This window comes from Phaseolus vulgaris, chromosome 11 (assembly GCF_051622355.1).
Source record: "Phaseolus vulgaris cultivar YP4 chromosome 11, ASM5162235v1, whole genome shotgun sequence".
NCBI lineage: Eukaryota > Viridiplantae > Streptophyta > Magnoliopsida > Fabales > Fabaceae > Phaseolus > Phaseolus vulgaris.
The window spans coordinates 42,713,962-42,734,565 of NC_143508.1; the positions used below are offsets into that span (position 1 = coordinate 42,713,962).

The following is a 20,604-nucleotide window of genomic DNA, read 5'->3' on the forward strand; positions in this document are numbered from 1 at the left end:
TTAGAAAGGCATATCAAGTTGAATTACATCTCGTTCGAAATGAGGATTATTGGTCTACTTATACCGGACCAAATTTCATACCTGACCCATATGCGACGTAAAAACTCGGGACGACAAATTACAACTCGTTTGTGTAATGAAATGGATCAACCAATTCAGAACAAGCCAAAAAAAATGTTCTTACTGTCGCAATGAAGGTCATAACAGAGGAAATTGTCCATTTAGACAGTAGAATCATCCTTTGTAATGTTGTTCTTATCAAATATTTTAATAACATCTTCTTTTAATGACTTCTATTCAATATTTTCATTTATTTTTTAATACATTTATTTTACATAAATACATGTATATTATTACTTTTTACATATTATATAATTTATATTTTCATATATTATATAATCTAAAAATTTATACATAAATCATATCACATTTTTATAAGTGTATTTTTAACTTTAACAATATTTAAAAAATAGTAAATCATTTTAATTTATCACACAACTCATTTTTAGCTCAATTTATTTAAAATTATTGTAAAAAAAGTAATTTTAATTCTTCAACTTTATATACCATTTTTTTAAATTAAATTAAATTAAATTTTGATATTATAATTAAAATAAAATTTTTAACTATATATTTTTATTTTCAAAAATATTAATTGTCATTTCTTTTTTAAAAAAATCAACTGAACTTGTCAAGCAAATTGATAACTTCAATGGAGTGAAATTGTGAATCCAGTATCCAATTTTATTTAAACTGAAGTTGTCAACTCAGTTAGAAACTTTAATTAAAAAATAAAAAGTGGATAGATTTACAAATTTAATTGATGTTGGCTACATCATTGATAACTTTGACAAAAAAATTACCCATTTCTATAATTTTTTCTGTTTTTGTCCCTAAATATGAAAAAAAAAATGCACCATTGGTGAAAAACCCACTAAAATAATACCGTGCATGAAGGGACAGAAAATTGAACTCCATAGCTTCTGCGTATTTGCTGTTAGACGTGGAGAAAGTTTCGAACGTTTACTTTATTAACTTTTTCCAAGCACATTTCGTTGGTGGCAATACTTTTCAACTAGTATGGTGCTTTTTTCTCTATGCTATAAGCCTGCAATAATGGACCCAGTCATTTACTCTCACAACTCTTCGTACAACAATTGGCTTTGTCATTCCTTGTTACGCTCAACCTTTTCCACTTTTATGAACATTCTATAACTAAGAGAGGCCAAAAACTTATGTCAGTGAGTCTCATGTGTCTTTTATGTAATTTAGAAGTCATTGCTTCCCTATGTTGGCAATGTCATGTTTTTGCTTCTTGGTATTCTTCTGCATGTGGGGGACAAGCACATCACTGGAGAGTTTAAGAGTGAGTCAAACCATCCGAGATGATAAGAATGAGACTTTGGTTTCAGCAGGTGGAATTATTGAACTGGGTTTCTTGGACCTGGGAAATTCATCCAGGAGATACTTAGCTATATGGTACAGAAATGTATCCCCTAGAACAGTTGTGTGGGTGGCTAACAGAAATACACCTCTTCATAATAGATCAGGAGTTCTCAAACTCAATGAGAAAGGGATTCTTGTGCTACTCAATGGCACACACAGCATTATTTGGTCCTCCAACATCTCAGGCAAAGCAGTGAATGATCCAATTGCTCAGCTCTTGGATTCGGGAAATTATGTAGTGAAAGTCAAGGAGAGTATCTTGTGGCAGAGTTTTGATGATACGAGTGATACAATTTTGCCTGGAATGAAGCTTGGATGGAACTTAGCAACTGGTAAAGAAAGATACATGTCATCATGGAAAAGTGTTGATAATCCTGCTGAGGGAGAATATAGTGTTAAACTTGACCGTAGAGGATATCCTCAAGCAATTTTGTTCAAGGGATCTGAGATGAAGTTCAGACTTGGGCCATGGAATGGCCAGTCATGGGCAGGGTATCCTGTTAGAAGTCCTCAAAGTTCACAAATATTTGTATTTAATAAAACAGAATTGTACTATGAGTTCAGGCTTCTGAATAGTTCAGACATCATCAGCATATTTCAACTAACCCCATCTGGTGTTGGTCAGAAAATATTTTGGAAAACTCACAACACCACCGAGAGAGTTCTCCTGCCTCAGGAGAGAGATCAATGCGAGAGATATGCTTTTTGTGGTGCAAATTCCATATGCAGTTATGATGGTAACCATCCAACTTGTGAATGCCTGAGAGGATATGTTCCCAAGTCTCCTCATCAGTGGAACATGGCAATTTGGGACAAGGGTTGTGTTCCAAGGAATAAGTCTAATTGCAAAAACAGTTATACGGATGACTTCTTACCCTACTCACACATGAAATTGCCAGACACATCTTCTTCGTGGTTTGATACAACTGTGAACCTTGATAAATGTCGCGAGTTATGTCTTAAAACTTGCTCTTGTATTGCATATGCAAATTTAGATATTCGTGAAGGAAGTGGCTGCCTACATTGGTTCAATACTCTAGTTGACTTGAGGAATTTCTCTCAATTGGGGCAAGACATTTACATCAGAGTCCCAGCTTCAGAATTAGGTACTCCATGAATTTTTTTCCTTTGTTTTCTTTGCTCTCTTCTCCCACTTGACTTCTTGCCATATACTACACTATTTTAAGACAGAAAGGGGTATTAGGGTAAGACCATAAGAACATTATTCAGTGATGAGATGATCAAACATTCTATTATTGTTGCTGAATTGTCATATTGAAGTGGGTTGCTAAAAACTGTAAAGAAGTTATCAGTAATGCATATTATTTCTTGTATGGTACTATTTCCCCAATTAAGTAAAATGTCTTTTTACCCAACTAAGTAAAATGAAACTAGACTTGTTCCTAAGCTTCAATCAATAGAGCTGTTTATTTCAAAGTCTTGTGACTATGTTCTGTTTCTTTCAGATCATGGTGGCCATGGAAACATGAAGAATAAGATAGTAGGAATCACTCTTGGTGCGATTATTTTGGGTTTAATCATCACATGTGTCTGCATACTGATAATTAAAAATTCAGGTGAGTATGGCACATATAACTTAGCATCTATCATCTGCAGTTAGACACGGAAAGTAGGTAACCATCTATATTAACCATGTGCTTCTTAATTCTTTGTTGTGCACCATCGGTATTAAAAAAGCATTTGAAAATTCTGGTCCATAATATCAAATTTTAACATGCAAAGACACTAGTCGTAATTGATTAATTTTTTGGTATTCCTGCATATTTTAGTGGCAGCAGGTGTATATTGTCATATGGTACAACTTCAATGGCGGAAAGAATACTTCAGATTGAGGAATGAAGACATGGATTTTCCAACATTTGAGTTGTCTATCATTGCGAAAGCCACTAATAATTTTTCCAGCAGCAATAAAATAGGGGAAGGTGGATTTGGACCAGTTTATAAGGTAATACTGCCATATCTTATAAACACCTTGATTTTCTCAACATTTCATAATCCAAAAGATGCTTTCCAGGGTACACTGCTAGATGGGAGAGAGGTGGCAGTAAAAAGGAACTCATTGATGTCTGATCAAGGACAGAACGAGTTGAAAAATGAAGTTGTTTTGATTGCAAAACTTCAACACCGTAATCTTGTTAAACTGTTAGGTTGCTGCATTCAAGGAGAGGAAAAGTTGTTGATCTATGAATACATGCCTAACAAGAGCTTAGACTACTTCATCTTTGGTTAGTGCCCTTGAAATCTAACTTTACATTTAAAAAGTTTATGGCCACTGTGTTTACAATTGAAATCTGTTTATAAAGCCAGTATTGTACTAAACATATAAGCGAAATGAAACTAGATGAAACCAGAAGCAAGCTCTTATCCTGGCATCAACGCTTTCACATCATTTGTGGCATTGCTAGAGGAATTCTCTATCTTCACCAAGACTCTAGCTTAAGAATTATTCACAGAGATTTGAAAACCAGCAATATCCTATTAGATGCCTATATGAATCCTAAAATCTCAGACTTTGGCATGGCTCGGACTTTTGGCAGTGATCAAGTTGAAGACAAAACCAGAAAAGTGGTTGGAACGTAGTAAGTTAACTTCTACTTGTACTTATTGTATAGTTGTTATCTGCAATTCATTTTTATGACTTATGTTGAAAATTATACCTGTAGTGGCTACATGCCTCCAGAGTATGCTGTTCATGGCCATTACTCTGTGAAATCAGATGTCTTTGGTTTTGGTGTGATAGTACTAGAGATAGTTAGTGGAAACAGGAACAGGGGATATTCTGACCCAGAACACTCTCTTAATCTTCTTGGGCATGTAAGCACAATTACTATCCACTTTACTACAAAAAAGCTGAATTCAAAACAGATTAAAAGTATGTTTGTGCTAACTAATTTCCTTGAGTTTAGGCATGGAGACTATGGACTGAAGAAAGGCCATTGGAACTAATAGATAATCAAATACTTGAAAGATGCCTTCCTTTTGAAGCCTTAAGATGCATACACGTAGGTTTGTTATGTGTGCAACAAAAACCAGAAGATAGGCCAGACATGTCTGTTGTCATTCCTATGCTGAATGGCGAGAAGTTATTGCCTCGGCCAAAAGCTCCTGGATTTTACACAGGAGGCTGTATTCCTGAATCAGTATCATCATTGAAAACATGCAATCTTTTATCAAGAAATGAGATGTCCCTCACAATTTTTGAGGCAAGATAGAACATGAACACTCAAGTAAATGATGTGTTTACTTGATTAGTATGTAATGGTGATTTGAAATTTTATTAGAATGTATATAAGATGCTTTGTCAACTTCGATGATTTGGATAGTATTATCTCATTTGTTTGCGGATCTATTGCTGAATTGATTCTGTAAATTTTTCAGTGGTATGTGAACCATTGAAGATTGTAATGCCATTTTCTGTTGTTGAAGTATCAGTGGATCCATATTGAATGAATAATCTTATGCAAAACTGAAAGCTTTACCTTCTACTAGATTGCAATACGTACAATTGATATAAAATTAAAGTACAAAGACCATCACAATTTGTAAATGATTATCTTAAGCATGATTCCAAGGGGTTGAATTCCTAGTTATATGTATGGAAAAGACTGATAGAATAATTTAAGACCCAAATAAGTTATCTCTATGTTTCGAAATAATTAGTCTCTAATTGTTGACTAGAATACATCCCTGTTGCAAAATAAAATAGATTGAGTACAAAGAACTTATCCATAACATTGTCATATTTGTGAACTGATCTATTTCTTCATTCTAGAAATTGAAATGGTTGTGACTTATCCTGATACTTAGCTTTCAGTTGTCACCTACATATCAAAGTTTAGCTTTCAAGTAACTCTTGCATACTAAAGCCCAACGAAGCCCAGCTTTTGACTAGCACCTGCATATAAAGCCTAGTTTCTGACTAGACTGTTTCTTCCTGCACCTCTATATTTTCTTCTGCCACCTCCATACACAACATGAAAATACATTTTTGTCCTTCTTGTGTCACCCCCCATAGAGTAGTTTCTGGATTATGTAATTCGGAAACTCATTTGAAAAAAGACTTTCAGATTACATAATCCGGAAGTTAAATAAAACTTCCGGATTATGTAATCCGGAGAATAATCATGCATCTGAAAAATGGCTTCCGGATTAGTTAATCCGGTAGCTAATTACAAATTTGAAAAATGACTTCTGGATTACGTAATCTGGAATATTATAAAGGGCCATTTTTGGAAATTTGAAAACTTATGGAGGTGAGAGAAGAAGGTTTGGAGGTGCAGGAAGAAACAGTCTTCTGACTAGCACCTGCACATGAAGCCCAACTTGCACTGACACCCACATGTTTATTTTCTCCTCAAGCCCAGCTTCTAACTAGCACTTGATACTAAGCCCCGTTTCCAATTGGCACCTGCATATTAAGCCCAGCTTTCAACTTCCAGTTGTTGACTACATACCCAAGCCCAAACTTATAGCTAGCATACATATTTTTGGGAAAATGATAGTTTGAGAACCTTTAGAGTTGTATACAATTTTTAATGTGATGAGTTTATAAATAAATATATATAATAAAAGATAAATTTAAAATTAAATCATATAAAAAATATTAAAATAATAGTATTGAGAGTTGTGTTGGAGATCCCACATCGACTAGAGATAAGGACATTTCATAATATATAAATGGGTGCAAACCTCACCTTATCGAACCGGTTTTATGGGGTTGAGTTAAGCTTAAAGTCCATTTCGTAATAAGTTGTAATGTAGTTGTATAAAAATGTGAGTTGTTAATGTATCATTACCCATATTTTTGTTTTAATTGTAGCAATGATCCTCGTATTCAAATGTGATATGTTGAAGTTAGTTTATATGTAAGTTTGTCTTTGAGAAGTTTGATCTTATAATTACTATTAGAAAGTCATCAAATTCATTTTAAAACTTATATTTGTGACAAGATTTTTAATTGATTAAAATATTTTAATCTATTAAAATATTTTTGTCTGAGTCTAAAATGAAAGTTGAGAGCATTTCAATCTATTAAATATTCGTTTTAATAGATTAAGATTATTTAAAGCTTTTCGTAGTTCGGTGGGAATGTTTTTAATGTGTTAAAACTAGTTTTAATATATTAATCTTTCGTGTGCTTTCAAAAGATTTTGACCTACTCTATTTTAATTTATTAAAAATTAATTTAATCTATAAATTTTACTAGTAAGTGGAATTAAAAAATTAAAATACAATTTAATCTCTTAAAATTAAAAGTTTAAAATCAATATAATTCTCTTATTCTTAAACTTTTCAACACAATTTTTGAACTTGAAATCTTTTTTATTTTTAGGCAAGAGTTATTTCTGAGCTTGTGAGTTTTTTTGGAACTCTCTTGATGTAATTTCAAGATCACTCCCTGTGTGTTAGAGAGAAACATAGAGTTTAACCTATATTTTCTTCTGCTATTATGTTAGTTGCATTTCAAGTGAATTCGCTTCATTGTACTTTTCAATTTTTTGTATTTTTGTTGTTCCTAGATAGGAAATGTTTGTTGTGTTTTAAGTAAAGTTCTAATGCACTAACATGGTGTTATTGTATTGGACATTCACTCATGTAGGGTAGAAGATTTGATTTCTTGTGTTTTTTATATTAGACGAGTATTTGTAATAACATTGACATAGTGTGAGCTTGAATGGTGCGGCTAGGTAACTTGATGTAGTTTTGAGAAAGAGTTAACCATAATAATTCCTTATGCATTTATTCTTTTCTCTCTTTATTCTTGTCTTTTGCAAATCAGTTTTGTTCTTATGTTGTTCTTAGTTATGAAATATTTTTATTGAAGCAACTAAATCCTAAAATTACTTGGATAAATAAAGCTTTTTTGTCAACAAAACAAATTTAATAAATATATGGGAGTATTTAGGGTACTCTGACCCTTTTACAAATAGAAAAAGTTCTCTACATTAAAAAGAGAGACGAGGTAAATAGGAGTTTAGTGCGGCCCAACTTTCTCACCCTCACAAAAGGAACCCCAAACATAATGAGTAGAGTACTACCTCAACTCCTATGTTGTTCCATAAACATGGAAAGGGACATATTGTCATCTCTAAAAGAGAAACCATTTGTTTTTGTCACATACTTATCAAGTAATTAATTGCATTGTGATATCCCTATTTGCTAAGTTGTATCATGTTCTAGCCTTGAAACAATTAGATTAGCAATTTTTTGTTGTCAAAATTTTGGTCTTAGTTAATCTTCTTCACCTATTTTTAGTTAAAGCAATTGTGGAATTGGTTTGAATTATTCTCCAAAACACAACAAGTCTACTTGTTATCCCACATAACTCAATGAACAAAATTCAGGTTCAAAAAGTTATTATATTTTGATTACATTTGTCCCAAAAATTTCCAAGCATGTAACCTTTGCTAGATTGGGAATTAGTCATTTTACTCCCTGTGTCTTTAGTTGTACTCTTTCATTCTTGCACAAAACTTGTTCCCCTATCACATAAAACATTTGGAACATGTTGCCACCAAACTAAATTTTGCATTTTGTATTAGTGGGACTAGTCCAACCTTGAGATGTATCAGTTCATATATCATATATGGTTGTCATTATGATATATACACTTGTAGGTCAACAGTCATATAATGTTTGTGAGTATTTAGTCCTCGAAGAATTTCATATATCTATTTCACTTTGATTGCTTAGAATACATTTTTTTGGATTTATTAAGCACCAATCTGAATAAGATGAGTATGCCATATTTTATTTATTCATAATCCATGCCCAAGATTTTAGTTGAGCTTGAGCGAAAATTTCCTCCCCATCTATGATATATTTCTAAATATGATATTGTTTCTATGTTTCCAAATTTTTCTTATTATCGGCATCCACACTATTTTTCATACAAGATTACCATTCTTGTTTAGTCACGGCATGTTGAATTGATGAAAATGTTGTACAATCATATTATGTGCAACATGTGCTATATTAACTCATCTATTGGTGATGTTCCAAACCAAGAGAAATACCCTTCATGTTAGGAATAAATGTTGATAGGATTCATGTTATTCTTTGGACATGATACATAGCTTACATAATACATGTATATTGTATAACAAATTATCCCTAGTTGCAATGCTATTAAGGCCCAATCCTAAAAATGTTTTACATTAGGGATTGCATTTGGTTTTCATAACACTCTAAAAAACTTATCCATGTCAATATCATATTCATCTCCCTTGAAACCCCATTTATTTGAGCCTTATAATTTTGGTGCTTCTGCTTTTATTGTATTCATGAACTCTTCAAGTAGAGGTAATTCCCACATAAACCATTCTTTTCTCCACTCTAATTTCCATTCCATGACATACTTTTCCGACTTCCCCATTTATAACATTCTTTTCATTCTAGATCATTCAGTTATTATATATTCTTGGATATTTTTTAGCTAGACTTATTCCATCTAATCACCATCAGTTCAAAAGTTCATACTTGTTCCTATTCTCATATGCCAAGTAATACTATTGACTGATTAAAATCAAGTTTTACACATTTTAAACGGTTCAGACGCATTGAAATTTCTTGAATCATCCAAAAAAAGTCACGGTTTAGATGTTCTTTGCATGCACTGGTTGCTTTTAATTTTTTTTCTTGCAACTTTAAGCAGTGAAATCAACTTAGATTAGGTTCATTTTTAGCTTATAACTTGACCCAATCATGTTTGATTTCCACTACTAACAAATCACTAAATAAAAATGAATTTTAGAGATAAAAAATAATTAGTTTCTAAATTGGTATTTAATTAGCTACCGATTATTTATATTTTAAAGTTGGTAGATACCAATTTAGAATTTATTTATCAATAATAAAAACTAATTTAGATACCAATAATTTTTTTATTCTCTAAAATAGTATCTAATTTAGTGAATATAGCGACTGATTATATTTGCTCTCTAAAATTAGTTTCTATTAAATGATTTTTTTGTAGTGGTCATGTGATTTCAAAAAATTTATGAATTCTTGTTATCCGCTTGAGTTCACCACCTGTTTGACAAGATGCCTCAATGAAATCTGTTAGGTGTTTGTTGTTTTACTTATATGAATTATTTTTTTTAATAAGCTTTGTTGCATTTTCATTTTGTGTGACTTGAGTTTCTAAATTGGTTTAGTACATAACAAGTTTCTTCATACATCAATTCATATCATGTCTTGAATTCTTGTTTAATTTTCCTTTAACTCTATAGGTTTCTTTACCTGAAACTTTGGTTCACAAGTGCACTAGATTGGAAAATTTGTTCTGAACAATTTATGTCGAATTTTGTTATCAAATTTTAAACATAAACATTTCAAGGTATTTATAATGTTGCATTAAAAAGGCACATCAAAATTCAATTTAGAAAAAAAAAATTATAAATTGTAAAAGTCAGATGCTTAGTGTGAAAATTTTGAGTTGTGACTTTTATGCTTTCTGTAAATTATTTGTTAAAATTCTAAGTGTGTTTCTTGAAATAGAACTTATAACGATGATTCCTTATTGTATTTTGAAACTGTGGTTAAAATTTGGGATTCAAATTTGACCTAGAATAATTTACATAAAGTTTATATGAATGTTTGTCGGTGTTGTAACTAGTCTTGAGCATTTGTGATCCTGGTTGTGTTTTCGCCTAACTTCTTTAATTTATTTGACATTGTTTTCTTGATTTTTTTGTCTCCAAATGTTTTTCTCAAATCATAAGTTGTGTTAACCAATCTATCATAAAATTTTGGTTCCTTAATTCGATCTACATTTTTCTCCATAAAAATGTTATGAGCCTTAACCAGATCATTCTAGAATATTTTTTTTTTTGGTTTAGATAATATACTTGATCCTGCCTGTTGGCCAGAACGTCGGAGCCTTGCCTCGTCTTTACTGGATTGGCTTTGTGCAGCGCTAGCTTCTGTCCTTCTCCTTGATTCACCTCAACAACCTGCAAAAGACAGAACGGCGCCGCTGCGGCCGATCGCACTCCGACGCCCAAGTCAACGACTGAACCAGCAAAATACTAAGAGAAAACGAAGAACTTCGAAGAACCGTGCAATGTTCTCTCTCAGCGTACTCAAGTTCTCTTAAGTGCAAAAGGTGTTCTGAATGCGCGCGTACCTTACGAAGTTTGTTAGAGTCTCTTATATACCTTGGCATTTTCTCTCTCCTGACGGTTACACATCTAAACACGTGGCTTGCATCTAGCCGTGCACGTGTCACCATCTGGAGCGTCCTCTGCTTGGGCGTCACTTCTTACTCTTCAGGCTTCCTCGACTAAGTTGCTTATGCAGGGAGCAACTCAGCGTATAGCTGCCTTGGAGCGCGATCTTTTCTGTGTGGCGAGTACGGGTGTCTTCATACACACCAACCTTGTGGTCTCGCCTGCCGCTGTTATATTCTAGTTTACTCACTTCACTGTGCCTGCTCGGGTAGGCCGTTCCCCGACCTCAACTTCTGGCCAGCCAGGGAATGGCCACCTGACGACTTCATCCTCTCGGCGATCTCCGGTCACCTTGTCGCCTGGGTTCACATCCGGCGACTACGACACAAACCTTGTGACCGCCAGTTTAGGTATGCTAGAGATCGGGGCACGCCAACTTAACGACTGGCGACTACACGATCCCCCGACTTCCTTCCCTTCTGCCAGCCAGGTGTCCCGTTCAACACGCCTATGTTATAGCTTGCTGCCACGTCATCTATTCCGACTACCTGGGCGGTACACAAGCCCCCCAGTCTTAAGCGAAGACTTGTCCAGCGAAAAGACTAAGGTGTCACATCACTGTCGACCTACGTGGCGCTGGTGCAGAATTCCAAACGTTTGTACCTTCTGCTTTCCTGACGCTCCACAAAACCCCTCTCCCCGATCGCTCGACACGTGGCTTTATCAACGGTCATCTTCGACTGCCGTTTGCGCTTCCAGAAACATTCGAAAAACCCTTAAACCCTTTCACCTCCACTGTTTCATCATCTCTCTGCATTTTCAAACGCTCTGAGTTTTCTCTGCGAACTTGTGAAGCTTCTTAACTCTCTCAATCTTCAACTCCTTCCCACGCTCATCCGATCATCGAAAGGTACCTCTTTTACTTCATCTGTTGATGCTTACTGCATTTTAACCGATTCGCATCATCCATTATCTGTCTGGTGCATACGCTGTGGGCTGTTTCCTCCTCTCCTTCTTTTCGCAACTTGGGGCTTCGTCTTCTATTGCATTCGTCACAACGAACTCCCGTTCGTTCGTTCTCCACTCTTCGTCCATAATCGAGTCGCTCTCTGTAACCTTTATTCATCCTTTTTCCTTTTTCCTTTGCAGTTCCTGCGATGGCTCGCACGAAAACCACCGCGAACCCTCCTCCTTCATCGCAAAACCCTCCTTCCCAAGCGCATAGCCTACCACGAGCATCTGGTGCTCCTTCTACCCAGGCTGAAAGGCCTGCAACTTCTCACTCCAATCCCGCTCAGGCAACTCCACCAGTCGCCGGAGGAGCTCCCTTACCTCCAAGAGATTACAAGAAACTTTACCCTTGGGCCTCCTCAGCCTTGCTAACAGAAACTTCTTCCATAAACACAGAGCTGGGCGTGCACCGCCTCTAGAAAGGGGACCAATCCGAGCTCACATTTCATAAGGAGCACGACAACAAAATGGTTGTGCTGCCTTGCCTCCCAGATGAGCCAATCTGCGCAGATGAGAAAGCAAATAACGGCGAGCTGTTCTGCTTTCTCTATGCGACGTTTTTCAAGAAGGTGAAACTCAGGCTTCCCTTCACTCGTTTCGAGAGGGAGCTGTTAACCGAGCTCGACATCGCTCCCGCCCAGCTTCATCCCAACAGCTGGGCGTTCGTAAGAGCGTTCCAGATCATATGCGCGCACCTGGGACTGCCGGCTTCGGTTGACGTTTTCCTCTTTCTTTTCGAGGCCAAGAATCCGGGAGACTGCCTCTGGATCAGCCTGAACGGGATTGTTGGAAGGTCAATCCTCTGCATTTTCCAGCAATCTTACAAGGACTGGAAGGGAAAATTTGTGAAGGTGTGCGCCAACGAACAAGATCCTTCTCTGCTCGACGGCTTCCCTTTGTACTGGGTATACAAGGGGAACAAAGACGCCAAAGAGAGCTTCAGGAGGCCCCGAAGTCTTGACACCATGAGTGAGCTAGACAGGGATCTATGCCTTTTCTGGAAGAAAGTAGCAGCTGCCAACATCACCTTCCCTACCTCTTCAATAATCTCCTTCGAGTACCTCGAGGGCCAGCTCGAAGCTCACATAGGTTAGCCTTTACCTCACCACTTGGGTTCTCGTTTTGCGCTGGGACTGATTTCGCATCTCTGTGACCTGCCATTGGACGTCTTGTTTGTCGCATGCTAGTCTTGGGTTTGAATGCATGTGCCACTTGTTTACGTTATTCGTGCATACACTCGTGTATTTTATCTTTGTCATTATGCTTACTGTTCTATCTTTACCCTGTGCAGACCTCATGTTGGGCAAAAACAGATTAGCTGAACTAAGGGCGCTCGCCCGAACTCATAAGTTGGCGACGGGTTCCCAAACCGTGCCCAACTCGGTGGTGGAAATCGCCGCTGCCCAGGGCAGATCGCCTCCTCAGGGTCCCGATCCTCCAGAGACACTGCCTGCCCCTCAACGAAAAAAGCTCGTCTTGAGGAAACCAAAGAGGAAGAACCCTCAAGTGGTTCACGAAGATGAGGATGAGGATGATGAGGCAACTGAGGACGGCCTTGTCACCAAAAGACAAAGGGTGGCACCTTCTTCACCGCCCGCTCTTTCAACACCAACACCGCCTTCTCCCCCAGCTCCAACACCGCCAATCCAAGCAGCAACTTTGGCGGTCACGCTCCCCGTGGTTGAAGGCGACGATCTCAACTTCCTAGAGAACCCTCCTAGCGCCTCCACGCCGTTTGTGTCTGCTGGAGAAGTCTGGGAGCCCTTCACAGCTAAGCCAAGGATGATGGCAGAGGACCTCCCCTCGATCGTAACAAAGGCTGTGAAGAGCTCCAACAAGAGGCTTCAGGACGAGGTCTCAGCACTCCAGGAGGAGAACCGCCTGAAGAGGATTGAGGCAGAAAAACTGTCTTGTGATCTGATGATGGCGGAGTTCGATCACTCAAGGTTGGAGGACGCCATGGACGCTGAGCTGAGGGTTGCTCGCAAGGAAGCCTCCGATCTGCGCCAGAAACTGCACCTCCTAGCTCAAGAGAAAATCGAGCTGGAGAGCAAGCTGGTTCCCTACAGGCTCAAGGTGGCCAACTTGGAGGCATCAATGAAGGCGGATGCAGCCAAGGTAGAGAACCTTGAAAAGAGGTCAGCTGATCGGGAGGTTTTCCTTGGAAAGGTCGAGAAGGAGAGGGACGACGCCGTGGATGAGCTCGCCAAGGCGCAGGAAGAAAACCTGAAGACTGCTGCGGAGCTGGCCCAGGCGCGGGACGAAAACAAAAGGGTTGCTGGAGATCTCGCTCAGGCTCGCGGGGAAAATGAAGAACTGAAGAAACGAGCTGAAGAGTTAAAGCAATAGGCGGAAGAGCTCGAGCAAAGCTCTGCTCAAATCCTGGCCGCGGGGTTCGACGCCGCTCTGGAGCAAGTCGCTTGCCAGTATCCTGAGCTCGACCTCTCCATGGTGTCGATTTGCAATGAAGTGGTGGATGGGAAGATCGTGCCTTCCGAAGATTAAATCGCTTCCCTCCATCACTTGTTTTCTGAAACCTTAGCGCATCTCTTTTTGTGCGTTTTTCATTTGTAATAATTACTTGTAATATATTTGAACTGCTACTGCTTCTATCGCAACTTCTTTCGTCTTTGCGCCTAGTCTCTTTATTTACTTCGCTTTTCCTTGTAGAGACCGCTTTAAACAAATTGACTTAGCGATTCCGCAGGCTTCACCGTTTACTCCCTGATTTGCTCCCTCGCGGTGGGCCTTTGCTTTCGTCATTGCCCGGAATTCTTCCAATCACCATAGGATTCTGGCGGTGTGAACTGTCTTTGTCCTCGTAACTTGGCTATTGTTCCCTCGCCTGGGGGTAGAGGTGCCTCTCGGAGCCCCTTCTACCTCCCTAAGTTCCAGAACGACGAGCCTTCTATCTGGACCTACCTTAGCTATCCTTTACTTCTTCAACCCTTCGCATCATACCTGAACTCGTTCGCGACGAGGAAGACTTTATCTTTCCTGAACTCGCTCGTCGGCGAGAAGGACTTTATCTTGCCTGAACTCGCTCGTCGGCGAGAAGGACTTTTTCTTGCCTGAACTCGCTCATTGGCGAGAAGGACTTTATCTTGCCTGAACTCGCTCGTCGGCGAGAAGGACTTTATCTTTTCCTCACCCCAGGTCATGCGGGGGCGTTGAGGTCTCTCTGTTTATTCGTGGCTGGTGCCTCCGATCGTCGAAAGACAACGAGGACCTTAAAAATTTTAATCTGATGCCACCAAAAGACGATGGGGACTTAAAAACTTTAACTGAGAGTATGCGCTTTTTCTACAAACTTTCAACACAAACATGCATGCAAACTCAAGAAACCTTAAGCTTGAATACTCTTCTTTTATTGGGTGGCCTCATTAAAAACCCTCCTTAGGGAAAAAAGAGTGCCCCTCTTCAAACTGTTTTAACAGAAAGCCTTTTACGTTCGTTTCTACTTACAAAGCTTTAACTGTGATATAACTTGAGGTGTGTGGCGTTCCAAGTGTGAGGAATCCCCCCTCCTTCCAATGTCTCTAAGCGGTAGGCGCCGTTCCCGAGCGCCTCAGTTATTCTGAACGGTCCTGTCCACTTAGGCGACAACTTGTTTTCCATCTCGTATTGGTGAGCCTTCCTCATCACCAGGTCGCCTCCTTTAAACTGTCTTGGCACCACCTTCGAGTTGTATCTTTGTTCGATCCTCCTTTTCATTGCCTTAGCTTTTATTCTCGCCTCCTCTCGGACCTCTTCTAGCAAGTCCAAATTTAACCTTCTTTCTTCATTCGAGTGTTCAGCTACAAAGTGCTGGAATCTCGGCGAGCTCTCCTGGATTTCTACCGGAATCATTGCGTCGCATCCATAGACCAGGCTAAACGGGGTCTCATGGGTTCCCGACTGCTCAGTGGTGTGGTACGCCCAGATGATGCGGGGTACCTCCTCGGCCCATGATCCCTTGGCTTTCTCCAGCCTTCTCTTCAAACCTCTTAGCAACACCCTATTGGTGGATTCTACTTGGCCGTTTGTCTGAGGGTGCTCGACGGATGCAAACACTTGCCGAATTCCCACCTCTTCGCACAACTTCTTCAGCAGATGACTTGCAAACTGAGTCCCGTTGTCTGATACCAGGCGCTTAGGCACACCAAACCGGCACACGATGTTCTTCCATACAAAGCTCTCGATCTTGTGTGCGGTGATCTGGGCAACTGGTTCTGCTTCGATCCACTTGGTGAAATATTCGATCGCTACCACCAAGTACTTCATTTTCCTGATCGCCAATGGGAAAGGTCCCAGGATGTCAATTCCCCACGTATGAAACGGCCAAGGGCTGTAAAGTGACTTTAACTCTTCTGGGGGCGCTCTGTGCCAATCGGCGTGCTGCTGACATTGCTTGCAACACTGTCAATACTTCTTGCAGTCCTCCCTCATTGTTGGCCAGTAGTAACCTGCACGGAGGGTTCTTGCGGCTAGAGCTCGACCCCCGACGTGACTCCCGCATATCCCTTCATGGAGCTCGGCCATAATTCTCGTACATTTTTCTCCGTGCACACATTCCAGGAGTGGGTGTGTGAACCCAAACCTATACAACTCGCCATCAATCATTGTAAACTTGCTGAAGTTCTTCTTTATCTTCTTAGCTTCCATCGGATCCAGCGGGAGAAGGCCATCTGCCAGGCAGCGCTGGTACTGGGTCATCCACGTGTCTGGCTCATGCATGGCGCAGACTGCTCTTATTTTCGGTGATCTCAAAGTCTCCTGGGTCAAAGACCTGTGACTCCTCGCCGCTTTCTCCGTCGTTTTGCTTATCTGAAAGACCAGGTGGTCTGTCACAAATGCTCTAGGCGTCTTCAGAGTCTCTTGGATCACCATCCTCTGCCTACCCCCCTTGCCCGAGCTGGCGAGCTTAGCCAGCAAGTCTGCTCGGGCATTCTGCTCTCTGGGCACATGCACTACTTTAAACGAGACAAAGGAACCCTTCAACTCCTGCACATATTCCAAGTACGCCACCATTTGTGGGTCCTTGGCCTGGAACTCGCCTGTTACTTGTCCCGTGACTAATAACGAGTCACTCTTAGCCATCAACACCCTAGCCCCCATCTCCTTGGCCAGCAAGATTCCGGCGATCAGCGCCTCGTACTCCGCTTGGTTGTTGCTGGCTTTAAAGGCAAACCTCAAGGACTGTTCTATCAGCACGCCGTTGGGCCCTTCCAGAATAACTCCAGCACCGCTACCCTGCTGGTTTGACGATCCATCCACCGAGAGCACCCAGCGAAATCCATCCCCTTCAACTTGTGCTTCCTCTGACGAGAGCTCGACCACGAAATCGGCGAAAACTTGCCCCTTGATCGGTCCTCGGGGCTCATACTTGATGTCGAACTCTGATAGCTCCACCGCCCATTTCACCATCCTTCCAGCCACATCAGGCTTCTATAGGACCTTCTGGATGGGCAAGTCGGTCATCACCAGTATTGTAAAACTGTGAAAATAGTGGCGCAACCTCCTCGCCGAAAATACCACTGCCAGTGCAGCTTTTTCCAAGGCCTGATACCTCACCTCCGGGCCTTGCAACACCTTGCTAACGAAGTAAATAGGCTTCTGGGCCTGGTCTTGGTCTTGGGCGAGCACCGCACTCACCGCCCTCACAGTCACAGCAAAATACAACCTGAAAGGGGTTCCCACCAGTGGTTTACACAAGATTGGCGGGCTTGCCAGGTACTCTTTAAGCTTAACGAAGGCCTCTTCACACTCCTTCGTCCAGGCAAACTTATTGTTTCGCCTCAAGCATTGGAAATACGGACGGCCTTTCTCTCCGCTAGCCGACAGGAAACGAAATAGGGCGGCCATCCGACCTGTGAGTTGCTGCACCTCCTTCACGGTAGTCGGGCTCCTCATTGCCAAGATGGTAGCGCACTTATTAGGATTTGCTTCTATTCCTCTCTCAGTTAAGAGGAATCCTAGGAACTTCCCCGCCTCCACGCCGAAAATGCACTTCTCGGGGTTCAGCTTCAACTGAACTTGGCGATTGTGGTGAACAACTCCTCCAGGTCCGCGACGTGCTTGCTCGTTTGTGGCGAGGTCACGACCATATCATCCACGTACGCTTGCACATTCCTTCCCAGCATAGGTGCAAGTACCCTATCCATCAATCTTTGGTACGTGGCCCCCGCGTTCTTCAGCCCAAAGGGCATCACCTTGTAGCAGTAGCACGATCTTTCAGTCATGAAGGCGGTCTTCTCTTCATCCATGGGATGCATCTTTATCTGGTTGTACCCTGAGAAGGCGTCCAGGAAACTGAGCAACTTACACCCCGCAGCACTGTCGACCAGGGCGTCTATGCTTGGCAAAGCATACGAGTCCTTTGGGAAAGCCTTGTTCAGATCAGTGAAGTCGACGCACATGCGCCACTTCCCATTGCTTTTCTTCACCAGCACGACATTGGCCAACCACTCAGGGTACTGTACTTCCCTGATATGGCCCGCAGCGAGGAGCTTCTATGTTTCATCCCTGATCGCCTGCCTCCTCTCCTCATTAAACTTCCTTCTTCTCTGCTGTACTGGCCTGACCTGGCTGTCCATCGCTAGATGGTGGCACAAGAAATCGGGGTCGATCCCTGGCATGTCTGAGGCAGACCATGCAAAAGCATCCAGATGCCGCTCTATCACCTTGGCGATCTGGTCTTGGAGTTCAGCTTCCAAAGATCTTCCCAGCTTGAAAACCTTTCCCTCGATCTCCCTTTCGAGCCACTCCTCGACGGGTTTTTGTCAGGTTTCCCTGGCGATCACCGCCTTGGCGATTCCCAGTTCCCTCGCTTCCTCTGGGTGGTTCCTCGCCTCTTCCTCCCGATCGGCGTTCTCCTCCCTTGATTCAGCATCTATCATGACGACATCGCTGTCGGCGATCGCCTCCATTGCCATTAGCCCGGGCTTCACACCGGGAGGCGGGGTGGTCGTAATGTAACTTACTGACCTCTTATTTTTCAGGCTGTTTTCATAACACTTCTTTGCTTCCTTCTGATCAGATTTGATGGTGATCACCACCCCCTCCATAGACGGCAACTTCACCTTCATGTGCCTGGTCGAAGGCACAGCTCCTATTCTGTTGAGTGTGGGTCTTCCTAACAGAATGTTATATACCGAGGGAGCATTCACGACGAGGTACTTGATTTTCTCCGTCCTCGAGCCCGCCTCCTCCGTGAATGTAGTTCTTAACTCAACGTACCCCCGGACCTCCACCTGATCGCCAACAAACCCATACAAGCACCCTCCAAAGGGTTTCAGCTGGTCAAGGGGCAGTTGCATCTGCGTGAAAGTCGGCCAGAACATCACATCCGCCGAGCTTCCTCGGTCCACTAGCACCCGGTGAACCCTCCTTCCCGCTGTGACAAGCGAGATAACTATGGGGTCGTTGTCGTGAGGCACAACGTCCCTGAGATCTTCTTTTGTGAACGTGATGTCCACATCTGGCGAGTGGTCTTCGAACATGTCCACCGTCATCACCGACCTCGCATATCTCTTCCTCTGCGATGCGGTGCATCCACCACCCGAGAAGCCGCCAGCGATGGTGTGGATCTCATCATGAGTGGGCATCTCATGCTGTTGAACCTCATCACCCGCCGGCTGGGAGCTCGACGCGACCCCGTCCTCCTGTCCAACAGGTAATCATTTAAGAAGCCACTCCTTACCAGGTCGTCAAGTTGGTACCCCCTGCCAAACAAGAACCAACGGTGTGACCGAAACTCTGGTGGAACTCGCACCAAGCGTCTGGTTTTGGTCCTAACACCTTGTCGCCCATCTTTTCGGGTGCCTTAAGCCTGGCTGCTATGTTGGGAATGGCGATTAGATCCGCCAATCCCATGACAAACTTATGCTTTGGCGGGCGATTATACTCCCTAGGGCGCCCTGGGCCCCGACCCTTTTCTTCCTTGGGTCATAAGGATGGCGAGTCCTTTGATCCCTCTTGGCCGCCGCTGTCTCCAGCACCCTCTGCGGCTGGACCCTGGTCTGAGCACGTGGCCTAGCTGGGGCTACGCTCCCTCTCTTCTCGGCGACTTCACTGTCGTCGGCGATGTGGGCCACCGCAAGTCGCCTGACCTCAGCAAACATGGCGGGGTGAGCCCTAATCAACGCCTCGCAGAAAGGTCCCGGTAGCACCCCCTTTTTGAAGGCGTATACCAGCATCTCCTCGTCTTTAGCAGGCGAGCAGACCATCTGTGCTCCAAAACGATTCAGATAGTCCCTGAGAGATTCTCCTTGGTATTGCCTTATGTCGAACAGGTCGTAAGACACCCTGGGTGGCGCCTTGTTCACAATGTACTGCTCGACGAAAAGCTTCGAAAACTGCTGGAAATTGGTTATGTGACCTGTAGGCAAGCTCACAAACCATTCCAATGCCGTTCCCTGGAGCGTGCTCACGAACATTTTGCAATACACAGCGTCCGAGCCCCCCGACAGCATCATCTGCGTGTGGAACGTGGTGAGATGCGCCTCGGGATCCTCCCGCCGGTGAAAATAGCCTTCACGGGTACCACGCTCGCAGGGATAGGCGTGTCTGTGATCGCTTGAGCAAATGGCATGGGAAAAACGCGAGGTGGCGAGGAAGGCACGACCTCTTCAGCGACCGGGCGTCCTCTCTGCTCCTGAAGAGCTTGACGCAACTCCTCAGTCACTTTGCTGAGCTCTTCATTCCTGGCCTGAGAGGCGACTAGGTCCTCATGCATCTTTGCCTGTTCTGTGCACGAGGCCTCCACATTCGCCTGCAACGCTCGCATGACCTCCATCATCTGCGCCATGGTCATGGCGCCTTTAGCAGCAACTGGCACAACTGGACTTGAACGGTTGCTTCTCATCTTTCTCATGAAAACTCAGCAAACCAAAGCTCGACGAACGAAACCTTCAAACTCCCACGAGCTTCCGAAAACGCAGCCGCGAAACACCGCCGACAGATTCGGACGTCGAAA

The 20,604-nt window shown here is 42.1% G+C and overlaps 1 protein-coding gene across 2 annotated transcripts; it reads left to right on the forward strand.

The window, feature by feature from the left end:
* Positions 1–1,104: 1,104 nt before the first annotated feature.
* On the forward strand, positions 1,105–4,919 carry LOC137831182 (G-type lectin S-receptor-like serine/threonine-protein kinase At4g27290). Of its 2 annotated transcripts, none has more exons than XM_068638761.2 (7): positions 1,105–2,552; positions 2,913–3,023; positions 3,237–3,412; positions 3,482–3,692; positions 3,809–4,046; positions 4,131–4,281; positions 4,374–4,919. In XM_068638761.2, the coding sequence occupies exons 1-7, from the start codon at positions 1,289–1,291 to the stop codon at positions 4,677–4,679; spliced, it is 2,457 nt and encodes an 818-aa protein (XP_068494862.1). In that variant the 5' UTR covers positions 1,105–1,288; the 3' UTR covers positions 4,680–4,919. The 2 variants fall into 2 exon arrangements, 1 of the variants encoding a protein (XP_068494862.1); XR_016517366.1 differs by having other exon boundaries at positions 1,133–2,552; positions 3,771–4,046; positions 4,374–4,890.
* The last annotated feature ends 15,685 nt before the right edge of the window (positions 4,920–20,604 follow it).